Consider the following 15599-nt stretch of genomic DNA (forward strand, 5'->3'; position numbering starts at 1 on the left):
GAAGGAAGATTTGGCCCGACCTCGTAATCACTCAACACATGGCAAAGGCAAATAGCTCGGCACAACAGCGCACCCAAGGCGCAAGCACCAAAGGGAAGAAACCAGCAGTCCGAACTCCCTTCTAGGAACCTGAACTCCCTACGAGGAGCCCGACCTCCCTACGAGGAACCCGACCTCCCTACGAGGAGCCCGACCTCCCTACGAGGAGCCCGAACTCTCTCTTAGGCCCCGAGCCACACAAGGCAGTAACCCGAACTGGCCCGCCTCATGGCAGTTCGGGACACTCCCCTATCCGAACTCAAGACTTCACCTTGTTCGCCTCTCCAGCACTTCGCCTCCGAGGCGCCGAACTGAACAAACGTACCATACCTAACACCGAGGAGGTCCGTACCCAAGGGCGGCGCACCTGACTGACTTGGGATCTGACGCTTGACAGCCGCACTTCAACGGTCACCTACCACCGCCACCTGCCACCGTCATCGACAGTCGCAGAGACGGCTCCGACAAATGGGAGCAGTGGCGGTTCTGTCCAGTAGAGGGGATGACACCCGAACTGGTAGGAGACCAGAGGTAATCGTACCCGACCTGATAGAAGCTTAGGAGTGAGTGCTCGAGGTGGATATAAAAGGCTCCCTACCCCCAAGAATAAGGTACGTGAACTTTGCGCCATCTGGTTTTATCTTGCCTAAGAATTCTAACTTGAGTTTCGGAGCATTCATACCGGGTTCCCCCCGGAGCTTCCCCATCTTCTCTGTTTTAGGCTCCCAGCAGCTCCGTTCAGAGGCAAGGTTGTTGGCAGGTAGGACCAGCTGGATTGCGCACCATCAATTGGCACCGTCTATGGGAACGCTTCAAAAAGCCTCCCTCTAAACTCTCATAACCTCTTTTCTTCAAAAAACCCAACGCTCATGGCTTCTTCCAGCAACGCCGGACGTGGCACGGAGACAAACACCACCGGGGAGCAACTTCAAGTCCCCGTGGTGTGCGTCGGACAGTTCACCATCCCCCTTTTGGTGGATGGAATCCCCAGCTTGAATGCGCCACAAGCAGTGGCGCCCGTAAACCTTCCTGCCATGAGCATCCCCTTTCCCCCCCTATCGAGACAACCTTTACTGAACCAACTGCCGTCCCCCTGGCAACCAGCCAAAACCGGTTGGACGACCTGATGCAATGCATGCGGGCAATGCAAGCCCAAATGCAACAGTTCCAGCAACACCAGCTCCAGCAGCACCAAGTACTGCACATCTCCCAGTATCACTATCAACAGCAGTTCCCCCAACTGCCGCTGAACCAACCACTACGAACCGAACTGTCAGACCCGTTAGACAGAAGAAACGCAACTTAGCCCAGAGCGCTGGAGGGCGGTCGACGAGGAGGTCGAAAAGCTCCTCGCAGTAGATTTCATAAGGGAAGTCCATTACCTGAGCTGGGTAGTCAACCCAGTGCTGGTGAAAAAGGCAAACGACAAGTGGCGCATGTGCGTTGACTACACCGACCTGAACCGAGCTTGCCCAAAAGATTGCTTCCCCCTCCCCAGAATTGACCGCCTAGTGGACGCGACCTCGGGACATGAGTTGCTAAGCTTCCTGGACGCCTACTCGGGCTACAACCAAATCAGGATGGACCAGTCCGATGAGGAAAAAACCAGCTTCATAACCGAGTTCGGCTTGTACTGCTACAAGGTCAAGCCCTTCTTTAAAAAATGCCGGGGCAACCTTCCAAAGACTTGTAAATAGGCTGTTTCGGCCCTTGATTGGCACGAAGATAGAATGTTATGTAGACGACATGGTCGTCAAAACGCAGTTTTCACAGGAATTAATACAAGACTTAGATTCTGTCTTCCAAATCCTGCGTCAATTTAGCATGAAACTGAACCCTAACAAATGTGTCTTCGGTGTCACCTCGGGCAAGTTCCTAGGGTTCATTGTCAACCAGCGCAGTATTGAGGCCAACCCGGACAAGATAAAAGCCATCCTAGATATGAGACCACCTTGAAAAGTAAAGGAAGTTCAGAGGCTAAACGGCCGCATAGCCACTCTAAGCCGCTTCATGTCCAAATCAGCAGACCGCTACCTGCCCTTCTTCAAAGCAGTCAAGGGCAAAGGGTTCGAGTGGACCCGAGACTGCCAGCTCGCGTTCGACGAGCTAAAAAGCTACCTCGCTAGTGCGCCAACCTTAGCCCAGCCCGAGGAGGGCGAGGTCTTAGAACTGTACCTCTCGGCAAGCGACGAGGTGGTCAGTTCGGTACTAATAAAAGTAGACCGGGTCCAACAACCCATCTATTATGTTAGTAAAATTTTGCAGGGAGCAGAGACAAGGTACTCGCAGATAGAAAAGCTACCATACGCACTAGTGATAGCAGCTTGGAAACTCCGCCCGTACTTCCAGGCTCACACCGTCATCGTCCTGACTGACAAACCTCTAAGGCAAGTTTTACTCAAGCCCGAGGTTTCTGGTCGACTGACGAAATGGGCCATCGAACTCAGCGAGTACGACCTCTAGTACAAGCCAAGAACTGCTATTAAGGCCCAAGCCTTGGCAGATTTTATTGCCGAGTGCACGTTTAGCCTCGAAGTCCCTGAGCCGGTCGAGCCCGAGATCCCCAGTTCGGGCGAGCTCGGAGCTCCCAAGCCAATAGAGTCTGAACCCTGTGAAGTAGCAGCCAGTGTAGCATCTCTCCTAGTTAGGCTAAACGCGAACTGGGATGAGGAGCCCTGGATCCTTCACGTAGATGGCTCCTCGAACCAGCAGGGCAGCGGGGTTGGAATAGTGCTACGCGACCCGAGCGGAACGAAATTGGAATACGCACTACGCTTTGAGTTCGCGGCATCCAACAACGAGGCCGAGTACGAGGCACTGATAGCCGGGCTGAACCTAGCGCGTAAGGTCGGAGCAAAGCACGTAGTTATCTACAGTGATTCCCAGCTCGTGGTCAACCAGGTCACAGGCGAGTACGAAGCACGCGAGCTCACTATGATTGCATACTTGGCAAAAGTAAAGGAGGCTCTACTCAACTTCTAGTCACACTTCATCAGGCAAATTCCGAGGTCAGAGAACACTGAGGCCGACGCCCTGTCCCGGTTAGCCAGCACGAGTCACAATGCCATGAGAACCGTGTACATAGAGGACTTACCTCGGCCCAGCATTCTCGATGGGGTAGAAGGGGTCGCTCCCGTCCTTGAGGTAGAGCCGAGCTGGATCGACCCACTCGCGAGCTTCCTGCTAGATGGAACCCTCCCTACGGACCGCAATGCAGCCAAGATGGTGCAGCGCCAGGCAGCCAAATACGTCATAATAGACGAACGGTTGTACCAACGATCCTACACGCTCCCCTACCTGCGTTGCTTGCGACCTGCCGAAGCCGAGCTCGTACTCCGCGACACTCATGAAGGTCTGTGCGGCGGACACCTGGGGGGCAGAGCCCTCGCCCAAAAGGCACTTCGACAAGGATACTACTGGCCAACGATGAAGGCAGAAGCGTCGAGTTTGTCAGAAAATGCGACAAGTGTCAGAAGCATGCCAATATCCACCATCAGCCTGCTGTCGACCCCAAGTACCTCACCAGTCCATGGCCCTTTGCAGAATAGGGTATCGACCTTCAGGGGCCATTCCTGCCAGCAACAGGTGGGAGAAAGTTCCTAGTGGTGGCAGTAGATTACTTCACAAAGTGGATAGAAGCTGAACCTCTAACAACAGTTACAGCTCGAAACATACAGAACTTCTTTTGGAAGAACATAGTATGTCGCTTCGGGCTACCTCGGGTACTGATCTCCAACAACGACAAACAGTTCGAGGATATCAAGTTCCAAGAATGGTGCCAAAATATGGGAATTCGTCAGAACTTCACGTCGGTCGCACACCCGCAGGCAAACGGTTAGACAGAAGTAATGAACAGAGCCATCCTCCGCGGATTGAAAGCATGACTAGACCGAGCTAAAGGGTTGTGGGCGGACGAGCTACCAAGTGTCCTGTGGGCTGATCGAACTACGGGAAAAACCGCCACGGGAGAGACCCCCTTTAACCTCACGGCACCGAAGCGGTAATCCCGGCGGAAATCGAAATACCTACACTGCGACTAGAAGCATATGATGACCAGACAAACAGAGACAAGTTACGCACCAACCTCGACCTACTAGATGAGGTAAGAGACCTCGTGCACATTCGGACAGCGGCCTACCAGCAAAATGTAGCCCGGTACTATAATGCCAGAGTAAAGAAGAGGAACTTCCGCGTCGGCGACCTGGTTCTCCGTAAGATCATGGTACCTGAACCCGGCGTAGGCAAACTCGGACCAAATTGGAAAGGACCCTACAGAGTAAAGAAAGCACTCGGGGGGGCATACGAGCTCGAAACCTTAGAGAGTAAGCAAGTACCCCGAGCATGGAACATCGTCAACCTAAGGCGATACTACCTATAGACCACCAAGCGAAGTGGATAAAATCACCACCAAAAACAGGCCGTGCGAGTGCGGTAACCCGGGCAAGAAACAGATCAGACGTATGGTCAGTTCGGCAAATACGTTCAGTTCGGGAGAAAGAACAACCAACACTTAACCAAAAGAAAAGTCATTCCATTTCAAAGTAAGGTAGTACATTTCAAAAAAAAAAAAAAAATTTTTTTTTTTTACAAGCTCGGAGCTACTTCTTCATTATCAGAAGGCACTTCAACGATACTCGAAGGCCCTGCCTCGCCCTCGGAGTCTGGCTCACCATCAGCAGCATTGGCCATCTCCTGAGTTATGCGCGAAGTGGATATGGCACTAATATCGAGCTCGGGGTACGTATTCCGGATCATCCACCGGCTTAGCTTGAAACCCCTTCGGTACGAATCCACCATTAGGTCGTCAAAGCTCGGCGAGGCGATGTACTCATCGACAACCTTTTTCTTGGCATCTTCAATACCTTGAGAAAAGATCTGCGTCCTCTCCCTAATGTCCTCCTGAAGGTATTCGACTTGATGCTGCAAATCCAGCCTCAGGTCCGCCATGTGCTTCACTACGACTCCCATGGCCTCGGCATCCCTCTGAGACCTCGCCTGCCTGGCCTCTGCAGCACGAGCAGCCGCCTCAGCAGCTCGGGAAGCCGCCTCGGCAGTTCGGGAAGTCGTCTCAGCAGCACGAAGAGACTCTTCAGCAGCTCGCGCCTGCCTCGAGCTCCTTTCCACCTGGGCCGCCAAGGCGTGAATAGAAGAGTTCACCTACCAAAAAGGACGAATGAGTAACAGCACGACAAGAAGGATAAAAGCAAAAGAGCTCGATAAAAAGTCTGACTTACCATCATGGCATGAGTAACAGCACGACAGGCCACCTGGTGCAGAGGGAGATCAGTCCACGCCGCGACCTCCTCGGGGAAGATGGCCTCCTTACTCTTCTGAAGAGCGTAGGTCGGCGACAGCACACTCCTGAATTCCCCTGAGGCCCCCGAGCCCGAGGGCCCAGCTCGCGTATGAGCAGACCCAGAGTAAGCAGGAGCACCAGAGTAGGTGGGAGCCCTCGTGTAAGTAGTCTCAGCATGCGGGCCCCCTGTCGCTTCTTGCATTGGAGGAGCCATCTCGGGCTCCCTGGGCGGTTCCCCCGACGGGTAGTCCGGTACCTCGGGCTCCGCATCCTGGGGCAGCTCGGCGCGAGTTCGCTTGGCGACTCGCTTCCTCCTCTTCATGCCTTGAAACAAGCGCCCACCACGAGTCCCTCCTGAGTCCATCACACCTACCCGAACTCAGGCCGGCTGCAAAGAGCTTGGCCTCCGTCAGATATTGTTGGCACTTTAAGCCCAAGTCGCGCCCATTGCTGGAGGCCCTTCACCGTCTCTTTGTCAAGCGTAACACCGGAGTCAGGGGCAGCCATCCCCCACCCGGTCTGAAACGGCCACCTTCGCACACTTCGCACCCCAAAGTAGTCCCGCTTCCACGCCGGGATCTTGTTGGGAAGATCATGTAAAAGTTTAAAACCCGGGCGAGGAGACAGGTAATACGCCCGCCTACGCCCGGGGAGGAGACCCGCTTGCTTCTTAAGCATTAAGATGGAAGAAAAGATCTCCAAGTCTAAAGGAAAGCCCTGTTCGCTAAATAGGGAGATTGTCCCCACCAAATTACGAATGGAGTTCGGGTGAAGCTGACCGATCGTAACGCCGAAATGATTCAAAACCTTGACGAAGAGGGGATGAAAAGGCAATCGCAGCCCCGCAGCGAGCTGCTCACGGAATATCACGATCTCATTAGGACCGTGTTCCCAAGGAAAACTACCCGAAGGTACAAAATAAGCGTACTCCCCAGGCAAATTGTAATAAGTAACAAGGGATTGGAGTCCCTCAGGCGTCATGGTTGAGGGGCCAAACTTGTCTAACGTCCGACCCCGACGAGGTGGACGCCAAACTACCCGAGGCGACTCGACCTACGGGTTCGAACTCTTCCTCGAGCTCTACCTTCGGCTCGCTAGGACTATCGGGGGATGCGACTCGGTTCGTAGAACCTGCATCTGGCCCACTTGAAGGACCGTCTGAGCATTCCGAGCTAGACATGGAGGAGAGAGGGTGGATTCCAGGGAGGTACTCACCCGAAAAAAAGCTTCAACAAGACCGAGAACTTGAACGAGCGAAAACCTAAAAACGCGAACTGAAAGCCTGGGCACGAGCTGAAACTTGTACGCGAGCTCAAGAGGCAACACAGAAGTGAAAGCGACTGGGGTCCCCCACTATTTATACCCGCAGTGACGAAGAAGCAACGGCACATATCAAAGCCAATCCAATGGCCCGCAGTCGCGCTGACTGCACGTCCCCTGAGACCGAGACGTGATTGGCGCACGTCTTTCTGAAATTGACAGGGCGCCGGCGCACGTCTTTCCGAAACTGACAGAACGACAGCGCACGTCTCTTCACATTAAAAGCGGCAACGGCACGTTTTCAAAATTTGAAAGAACGCCTGCTGTCACGTCTCCTAGCGGCGTGCCTTTTTTGATTTTAAAATAAAGCACGCGCTGTCACGTCTGGTAGCATTTATAGGCAGGTCGGCACGTCTTCCGTCTTCTGGGCGCTCGAGAAACTAACCCTGACAACGCACCTCGTGCTACCAGTCAACCGAGATTCAAAGTACGGGACAAATCCACCTGCCACCTTGCGAACTCCCCGCGCCAAGGCAAGACCCTTAGCACGAGGAGTGGGGGGCAATTGATGAAGGAAGATTTGGCCCGACCTCGTAATCACTCAACACATGGCAAAGGCAAACAGCTCGGCACAACAACGCACCCAGGGCGCAAGCACCAAAGGGAAGAAACCAGCAGTCCGAACTCCCTTCTAGGAACCTGAACTCCCTACGAGGAGCCCGACCTCCCTACGAGGAGCCCGACCTCTCTATGAGGAACCCGACCTCCCTACGAGGAGCCCGAACTCTCCCTTAGGCCCCGAGCCACACAAGGCAGTAACCCGAACTGGCCCGCCTCATTGTCACGGGGGTAGTTCTACAGCGGAAGAAACCCGTGCGGCGTCCTGGCCAAGGCAGGCCAGGACAAGCCTTTCTGCGCTTAGAGGCTAGGAGTTGCCCGATGGGATGGCTCCACCAACGTCAGTAGCACTGGATCATGACCTCAAGTCCAATGGCCGGGGCACTCTCCTGGCTCAGACCGGTCCATGGGAGGCGCCGCTTACGTGTTAAAGGGGGACAACCATAATGGAAGGCGACCATGCGCCGATGAGGTGACTTGGCACCGTTGTGAGGGGTCTCCTGTATGCCGATGATGACAGGCACCTGTGTGCCCTGATGATAGGCAACCGCTTGGGCCGGAACACACCCGTGCGCTAAGGGCAACGGGATAGCTCAATCAGCTTGGGCAAGGGGCTGGCGAAGTGAAGGGACATGCTTGAGCCAGGCCTGCATGCCAAGCCTCCCTTGAGTATCGGTAGCGCAGTGCCGGTCCAACACTGTCCCCATGAGCAAGTGTGCGCCCATGAGGAACCCTGGTAGCCATGCTAGCCGTTAACCAGGGCCGCCCCGCAAGGGGATGAAGGTCTAGGAGTGCCAAGGTTAGGCACCCAAGGAGGTCGACCACCCCTCCTCAAAGAGTACGTTAAGCTTTTGGTGGTCTGCCTGAAGATGACATCAGTTCTCCCAAAAATCTTACAGGCGAAAATGACGGGCATGTCTCTAACGTAAGCCTGCCAAGCGTAGGCAAGGCTAAGCCTGTGCTGAACCGTAACAAGCTCCCCCACTCAATCCATTGTCGTCCTCGACAATGGGTCTTCCTCGTGAATGGGCGTCTGTGTCCCGTGCCATTCACTTCCTTGCCAGTTCCAGGGCTCGTCTGGCTAGCCCGGGTCTTGCCTATATTGGTGTCCATTTCTGGGGACGGAACCATTTCACCTTGCCGGCCTGCCTGGACTTCACCCTCAATGTCGAGGTTACTCAAACCGCGCAATGGCTATGCCGTTGAACTGTGAAAGAAGGGCCCTCGAAGAAATGTGTGTGGTGCTTCGCGGAGGTCCGCCCCATGTATCATCTTACCTCAAGGCTCAACCGTCTTCTTGGTAGCTTTTCAGTGATGCTACCGAACACGTTGATAGGTCTACTCCTCATGTTGGCGATGGATGCTGGGTGTACCCTTTCACCATGCTGGCCTGCGGTCTTCACCTCGCCCTGCGCGGGTTACTCAAACCTAGACATGGCTTATGCTCTCACAGCCCTCGAAACTACGCTTCACCTCGCTGGTTTGGGCTACATGATCACTCCGAGGGGGCCCCACGCTGCTGCCTCAAGGAGACCTGACCGCTTCAAACGCGAGTGTGGCAACTTTTACCCATGAGTTGCCGAACATGCACTCGCCTTAAGATGAGCTTCTGCTGCTGCAAGTGTTCAACCTGAAAACTGAGCATGTCCACCTGAAACTTTGCCGGTGTAGGGCCGCCATGCTCCAACGGCTAGCGTAATTGCATTCCTAACAAGGCCCACGCGTCTGCCCCCGCATGAGTACAACAACCAATGCGTCTGCACCCGCAAGGGAAGCTGTTTTAAGGTCATTGGAATGGGAACGCGAACATTGAATGGCCTCTTGATAGGCCTGATAAACAATCTGCTCGGCAGTGTACCCACATTCCTATCAAGGCTCACGCGTCTGCCACCGCATGAGGACAACAACCAAAGCGTCTGCAACCGCAAGGAAAGCTGTTTTAGTGTCATTGGAATGGGGACACGAACTATGAAATGGCCTCTTGCCAGGCCTGATTTGAAATCTGCTCGATCCTGGGTGGAGGTGACTAGGGACCGCACCCCACAAAATGCTGCTTGTCGAAATGACCGCTTCAACTGGCTCTGGGCTAATCTGCTGAAAACCAACTGCTGTTGCAATTAGCCAACTTGCTCTGATACCAACTGTCACGGGGGTAGTTCTACAGCGGAAGAAACCCGTGCGGCGTCCTGGCCAAGGTAGGCCAGGACAAGCCTTTCTGCGCTTAGAGGCTAGGAGTTGCCCGATGGGATGGCTCCACCAACGTCAGTAGCACTGGATCATGACCTCAAGTCCAATGGCCGGGGCACTCTCCTGGCTCAGACCGGTCCATGGGAGGCGCCGCTTACGTGCTAAAGGGGGGACAACCATAATGGAAGGCGACCATGCGCCGATGAGGTGACTTGGCACCATTGTGAGGGGTCTCCTGTATGCCGATGATGACAGGCACCTGTGTGCCCTGATGATAGGCAACCGCTTGGGCCGGAACACACCCGTGCGCTAAGGGCAATGGGATAGCTCAATCAGCTTGGGCAAGGGGCTGGCGAAGTGAAGGGACATGCTTGAGCCAGGCCCGCATGCCAAGCCTCCCTTGAGTATCGGTAGCGCAGTGCCGGTCCAACACTGTCCCCATGAGCAAGTGTGCGCCCATGAGGAACCTTGGTAGCCATGCTAGCCGTTAACCAGGGCCGCCCCGCAAGGGGATGAAGGTCTAGGAGTGCCAAGGTTAGGCACCCAAGGAGGTCGACCACCCCTCCTCAAAGAGTACGTTAAGCTTTTGGTGGTCTGCCTGAAGATGACATCAGTTCTCCCAAAAATCTTACAGGCGAAAATGACGGGCATGTCCCTAACGTAAGCCTGCCAAGTGTAGGCAAGGCTAAGCCTGTGCTGAACCGTAACATCATGGCAGTTCGGGACACTCCCCTATCCGAACTCAAGACTTCACCTTGTTCGCCACTCCAGCACTTCGCCTCCGAGGCGCCGAACTGAACAAACGTACCATACCTAACACCGAGGAGGTTCGTACCCAAGGGCGGCGCACCTGACTGACTTGGGATCTGACACTTGACAGCCGCACTTCAACGGTCACCTACCACCGCCACCTGCCACCGTCATCGACAGTCGCAGAGACGGCTCCGACAAAAGGGAGCAGTGGCGGTTCTGTTCAGCAGAGGGGATGACACCCGAACTGGTAGGAGACCAGAGGTAATCGTACCCGACCTGACAGAAGCTTAGGAGTGAGTGCACGAGGTGGCTATAAAAGGCTCCTTACCCCCAAGAATAAGGTACGTGAACTTTGCGCCATCTGGTTTTATCTTGCCTAAGAATTCTAACTTGAGCTTCGGAGCATTCATACCGGGTTCCCCCTGGAGCTTCCCCATCTCTGTTTCAGGCTCCCAGCAGCTCCGTTCAGAGGCAAGGTCGTTGGCAGCTAGGACCAGCCGGATTGCGCACCATCATCACCTATTACTATTAGGTTTCCTCTAATGAGTTCAGTTCTGAATCTGTCCTCTACTCGTTTTGTGGACATGTTTCTTAACTGTGCAACTTTACAAAGCATTTCTGGCCTTACAAATTTCATTTTTTGCTCAAGTGGTATTCACCTATCACATAAGACTCTGGATGCGTCCCTCCATTTTGCTCATCCTTTTCTAATTTATTTGGTGGTGCCCTCTTGAATCTCTCCCTTGTTATGGATTATTGAACCAAAGGTAACAGAAGAAATCGCATTGAGTTACCTCTTGGTCTCTAATTCTATTGCATTAATATTATTACTTTTTTGATGAGTACTACTATTGATTTGCTTTATTATTATGGGTAAAAGACTTAAACCTCCCTTCGAAATTCTACTAAATACTAAAACCTCCCATTTCCTTTTCAAAAAGACTAAGACCTCCCCTATTAAATTTATTTCTAACAGAGTCATCAAAAGGACTCCTTTACCCTTGCTAATTTTTCAAATTTCCAAAACAGTGGAATAGTTTCTTTGTCCATTCCATTATCTTCGGTCTTGGCCTATGCTTCGTCAAGTTTTCATGTTGATTTACTGGTTTCTTCCATTGATCGGCCTCTCTAGTCCCCACTCCCTAACGTGCATTAATCTCCCAGACTCCATATTGTTGGTTCTGTATCTTTAAATGTCTTCCTATTTGCTAATGTATTGAAAGATTCAGCTTGCAGATCAACCTCTTACCCTTATTTTTGCAAATCTGTTCTTCCGCAAAATGAGAGTAGCAATATTTTATGGTTATGAATGGTTTTCTGTTTGCCAGTTTGTTTTTTTGGCCTTGGTTGATCAATACCTCAAAAATTAGTGGACCTCATGTGTTTCCTCCTCTGCCCCCACCCCTTAACCACTCTGTAATGTAATGTAATGTATTTGCATCAAATGATTTTCTTTTTCAATTTTTTGTAGCACCAGAACTACAGAAACGTTATTAAAAAAGGTGGGGAGGAGTTTCAGACTGACAAATTAAATTGAATTCAGTTTAGATCATAGACTTGCATCTCTACTTATGGTATTGGATGCAATACAATGCTAAAATAACATTCAGTTGGGTCCCCCTACCTATGTTTCTGTCAAAACAAGAAAAAAAATGAAAAAGACTGTAAAGAAACAAAGGAAAAGAAAAATTAAATGCATCTCACTACAAATACAGAGAATATATTCTCTTCAAAAGGATATGAAATATTTACAAGAATCTAAATTAAGATTACTTGGGCTTAACTAGCAGAACAGTTATGATTGGTCACCATATCGCAGTTGTTACAGCAAATGGTTTAGTGGTTGCTTGAAGTGACCAAGGCCAGTTTTCCATTCATTGGTCTCTTTCAGCTGCCAGGATAAATCAATCAAATTTGTCCCAAGTACCCAAACCTTAAAAAGGGGCAAAATTGGATTTTTAACTAAATTTCATCCACGTTTGATGTTGTATGCAAATGGATCTTCACTCATTGCTAACCTAGGGGAGGCTGTTGTCCAATAATATTATCTGACAGGGGTCTTAGTCCATTATAAGTGAAGGGAGGTTTTAGTATTTAAGTGAAACATGGAGGGAGGTTTAAGTCTTTTACCCAACATCATCATCATCATCATTATTATTATTATTATTATTATTATTATTATTATTATTATTATTATTATTATTATTATTATTATATATTTGATTTTAGTCCTATTCTGAAACCTCTTTGTCCATAAACCTGGTCTTGCATTTAATCAATCGCTAGTTTCATCAATTAATACAATGGGGTTTCTTTGCTGAATATGTTTAGTCAATTCATCCATGACTAATGCAAATAAATAAGGATTATTCCGTCTTTGACAAAATTCTGTGGTTGAAAGGCTGGTTGTATATAAGAAAGAATACATGCTCGATTCCCTTGAGAGTTCATAAGGTTTATGTTTCTGAAGGTAACCAGGATAACTATGGTATGGGCTACGGGGTTTTGTGTTGCAATGAACTTTGAATGATTAATGGGCAACTCCAGAAAAGAAAGAGTTGTCAAAAATTTTGTTGCCATTCTTATTTTGTAAGTGAAGATTCCTACTATCTTGAAGAACACAGGAAGTTCCATACAAGGTGCTGTTACAATCCCAAACTTGGTCCAGTTAATTACAAATCCCTGCTTTATCTGAGAAATGCAATGTTTCACACCCTTTTACTGTCTTCCTTGTCCTTTTTGAGGCCTCTTTCTCAACTTCATTTGTAGTGTCCTAAGATTTGTTTGTAACATTGGAATAACTCCTTAGAATCTCTGTTTCCCCTTTTACAGGACAAATATATGCAGAACAGACTTGTGAGGCTTGTATGTGTTTTCTTACAGAGCCTAATCCGCAATAAGATAATCAATGGTGAGTCTATACAAGTAATGTACATTTGCCATTCTGATCACTTGCAATATTAATTGTGTTTGTTGAACCCATTTTAGGTTTGCCATCTAATCCATGTATAATATTCCATATACTATTTGTATACAGATCAAGGTACCTTTGTTTCTTAACATGCATAAACATACCACCCTGGTGTGCTTGCCTAAGTGCTTCACTGCTGCTGGGTGATCTGACTGCCTAGGAATATTAAGTAATTAATTGTGTTTGTTGAACCCATTTTAGGTTTGCCATCTAATCCATGTATAATATTCCATATACCTATTTGTATACAGATCAAGGTACCTTTGTTTCTTAACATGCATAAACATACCACCCTGGTGTGCTTGCCTAAGTGCTTCACTGCTGCTGGGTGATCTGACTGCCTAGGAATATCAAGTAATTTATTTTATTGGGATGTGTAATAGTTCTTTTACTGATTATGAGGATGCATTAAGCAATACAAGCAAGAACTTTATGGAGTACTACCCACCGTCATCATCATTATCTAAGCCTTGTCTCAATTATATGGGGTCGGCTACAAGAATCCTGTTTCTCCATTATGCTATGTTCTGCTCAGTGCAATAAAATTTTTTGAGAGGTGAAGTCACACAATTAATTAATATGGCAAAAATACACAATATTCTAAAATACTAAAAAGCTAATTAATTAACCTAGTTGATCAAACAAGAGATGGGTATAAAAAATAGAGCAATAGGGATTAGGAGGCATGTGGATTAAAATGGGTTGACATGTAGAGCCACCAATGGAGTAGGGAAAGAAGGAAAATGGAATCATTTGTGTGGGGGTAGAGTAAGAAATCAAGATTGAAAGAAAATGGATAGGAGTTGATAGAGAATTAGAGTGATTGGGGAGGTGCTGATTAAGTGTCAAAAAAAAAAAAACACAGGAGTAAAGGTAGAAATCATCATAAATTATCAAAAAAAAAATGTAGAAATCATCATACCCGAATTTTATATGGTAAATATGGATGGAGTGCTCGAGTGTTTTGGATGTATCTTGTACCTGTAGTTCTGTACTGGGTTAACTTGATCCCTTAGAATTAATTGCAATTTTGTTACTATGTGAATAGGTGATGGTTATATGTTGCTAATTAATTATCCATCTTATAATGCAGTTCAAGATCTCTTCATTGAAGTCCAGGCATTCTGTATCGAGTTCTCACGGATTAGGGAAGCAGCTGGACTGTTCAGACTCCTTAAATCGTTGGAATGAATCATTCCCTTTGATATCCATCTTATTGTTAGTCTCCAAAGTTACATGCCTTCTCATTTTGCTCTTTAGTTTTCCATTTATTTTGTAATCAGTGTACCAATTGGACGCCTTCAATCTATTTCATATTCTTAGCCAATTAGAGTCTTAATTAGATCTGCTATTTCAATGAACGGCATGGTTGTCCATCCAAGTGCCATCATTTCATGGTAGGGCACTAAGTACAATCCTGTGGAAGCTGTCGATAATAAGACCATCTTAGCTTCGACTCCCGAGTGTTAATCTCGCATCCAGGTTTTGCTACTCCAGCTGAAATAATCCTACTGATCGAGACTTAGTGTATGCTGGAAATTTTATTGTGTTGATTTTTTATTTGATTACGTGTCAACAAGTGGATAAAATATCGCAACATAGTATCGAGTCTCCGGGTCACCGATATGTGCAGTACGTGGGGATCGATATGCTGGAATGTAATGATACCAGAAAAAACTTGATACCAATCTACTGGCATCGTAGGATACCACGGATATTTGTAATTTTAAATACTAATAATCCTTTACACATATATCTGCAAACTAGTGGGGACTGGACACCGGAGTTATGCATGGGCTTTGTTAAGCAAAAATTAAATAATAAAAACAAATAAGAGTAGACAATTTTTTATATTTTAACTTTTTAAATATTTAATAATCATTTATGTTTCATATATTATTTTTAATAATGTTTTACAATATGAAAATGATAATAATAATAATTAATTTCAGTTCACCCTCTAATAACTAGTAAAATAAAATAAATGCTGAAAATATAATAAAGTAATCAATAAATAGTGTAATCTTTGATAATAGTTTGATCTTTAATAACCAATAAAATATAATGAAAATATATAATTATCAAAAAATTAATTTACAATATAATTACAATAAATCTAATAAGTACAATAAATTAAAGTTCAAAAAATTAAATAACAATAGTTGAATCTCTAATAATTATTAAAATTTTACTATTAAATAATGATCTAAAAATAGATTTATACATAATTATTAAGAATAGATTTATCACATAAATATAATAAGTATTATTTTTAGAACATAAATAAATATTAATTTTAAATATTTATAATTTAGTTGTTTATAATATTATTTAGTTATTTAAATAAATTCATTATTTAAAACTTTAAAATATTATTTATTTATTAAACTGAAGAATCCATAAATAATTTTGTAAATACTTATTATATCACATAAATATAATAAGTATTTATGTTAAATACTGTGTTATTTAAAA

At 47.6% G+C, this 15599-nt stretch overlaps 1 protein-coding gene across 4 annotated transcripts in view; it reads left to right on the forward strand.

Moving 5' to 3' along the window:
* LOC104590539 (CCR4-NOT transcription complex subunit) overlaps positions 1-14451 on the forward strand; it is a 54814-nt gene extending 40363 nt beyond the window's left edge. For 3 of the 4 annotated variants that reach the window (XM_010249248.3, XM_010249249.3, XM_088887414.1), the window contains 2 exons: positions 12986-13064; positions 14218-14451. In XM_010249248.3, coding sequence (XP_010247550.1) covers positions 12986-13064; positions 14218-14315 — 177 coding nt within the window. In that variant the 3' untranslated portion in view covers positions 14316-14451. Of the gene's footprint in view, positions 1-12623; positions 12954-12985; positions 13065-14217 lie in introns of those variants that run through there. The other variant, XM_088887415.1, reaches the window with a different exon arrangement.
* Positions 14452-15599: the final 1148 nt, after the last annotated feature.

This window comes from Nelumbo nucifera, chromosome 5, assembly GCF_055504915.1.
Source record: "Nelumbo nucifera cultivar China Antique chromosome 5, China Antique-T2T, whole genome shotgun sequence".
In the NCBI taxonomy this organism is placed as follows: domain Eukaryota; kingdom Viridiplantae; phylum Streptophyta; class Magnoliopsida; order Proteales; family Nelumbonaceae; genus Nelumbo; species Nelumbo nucifera.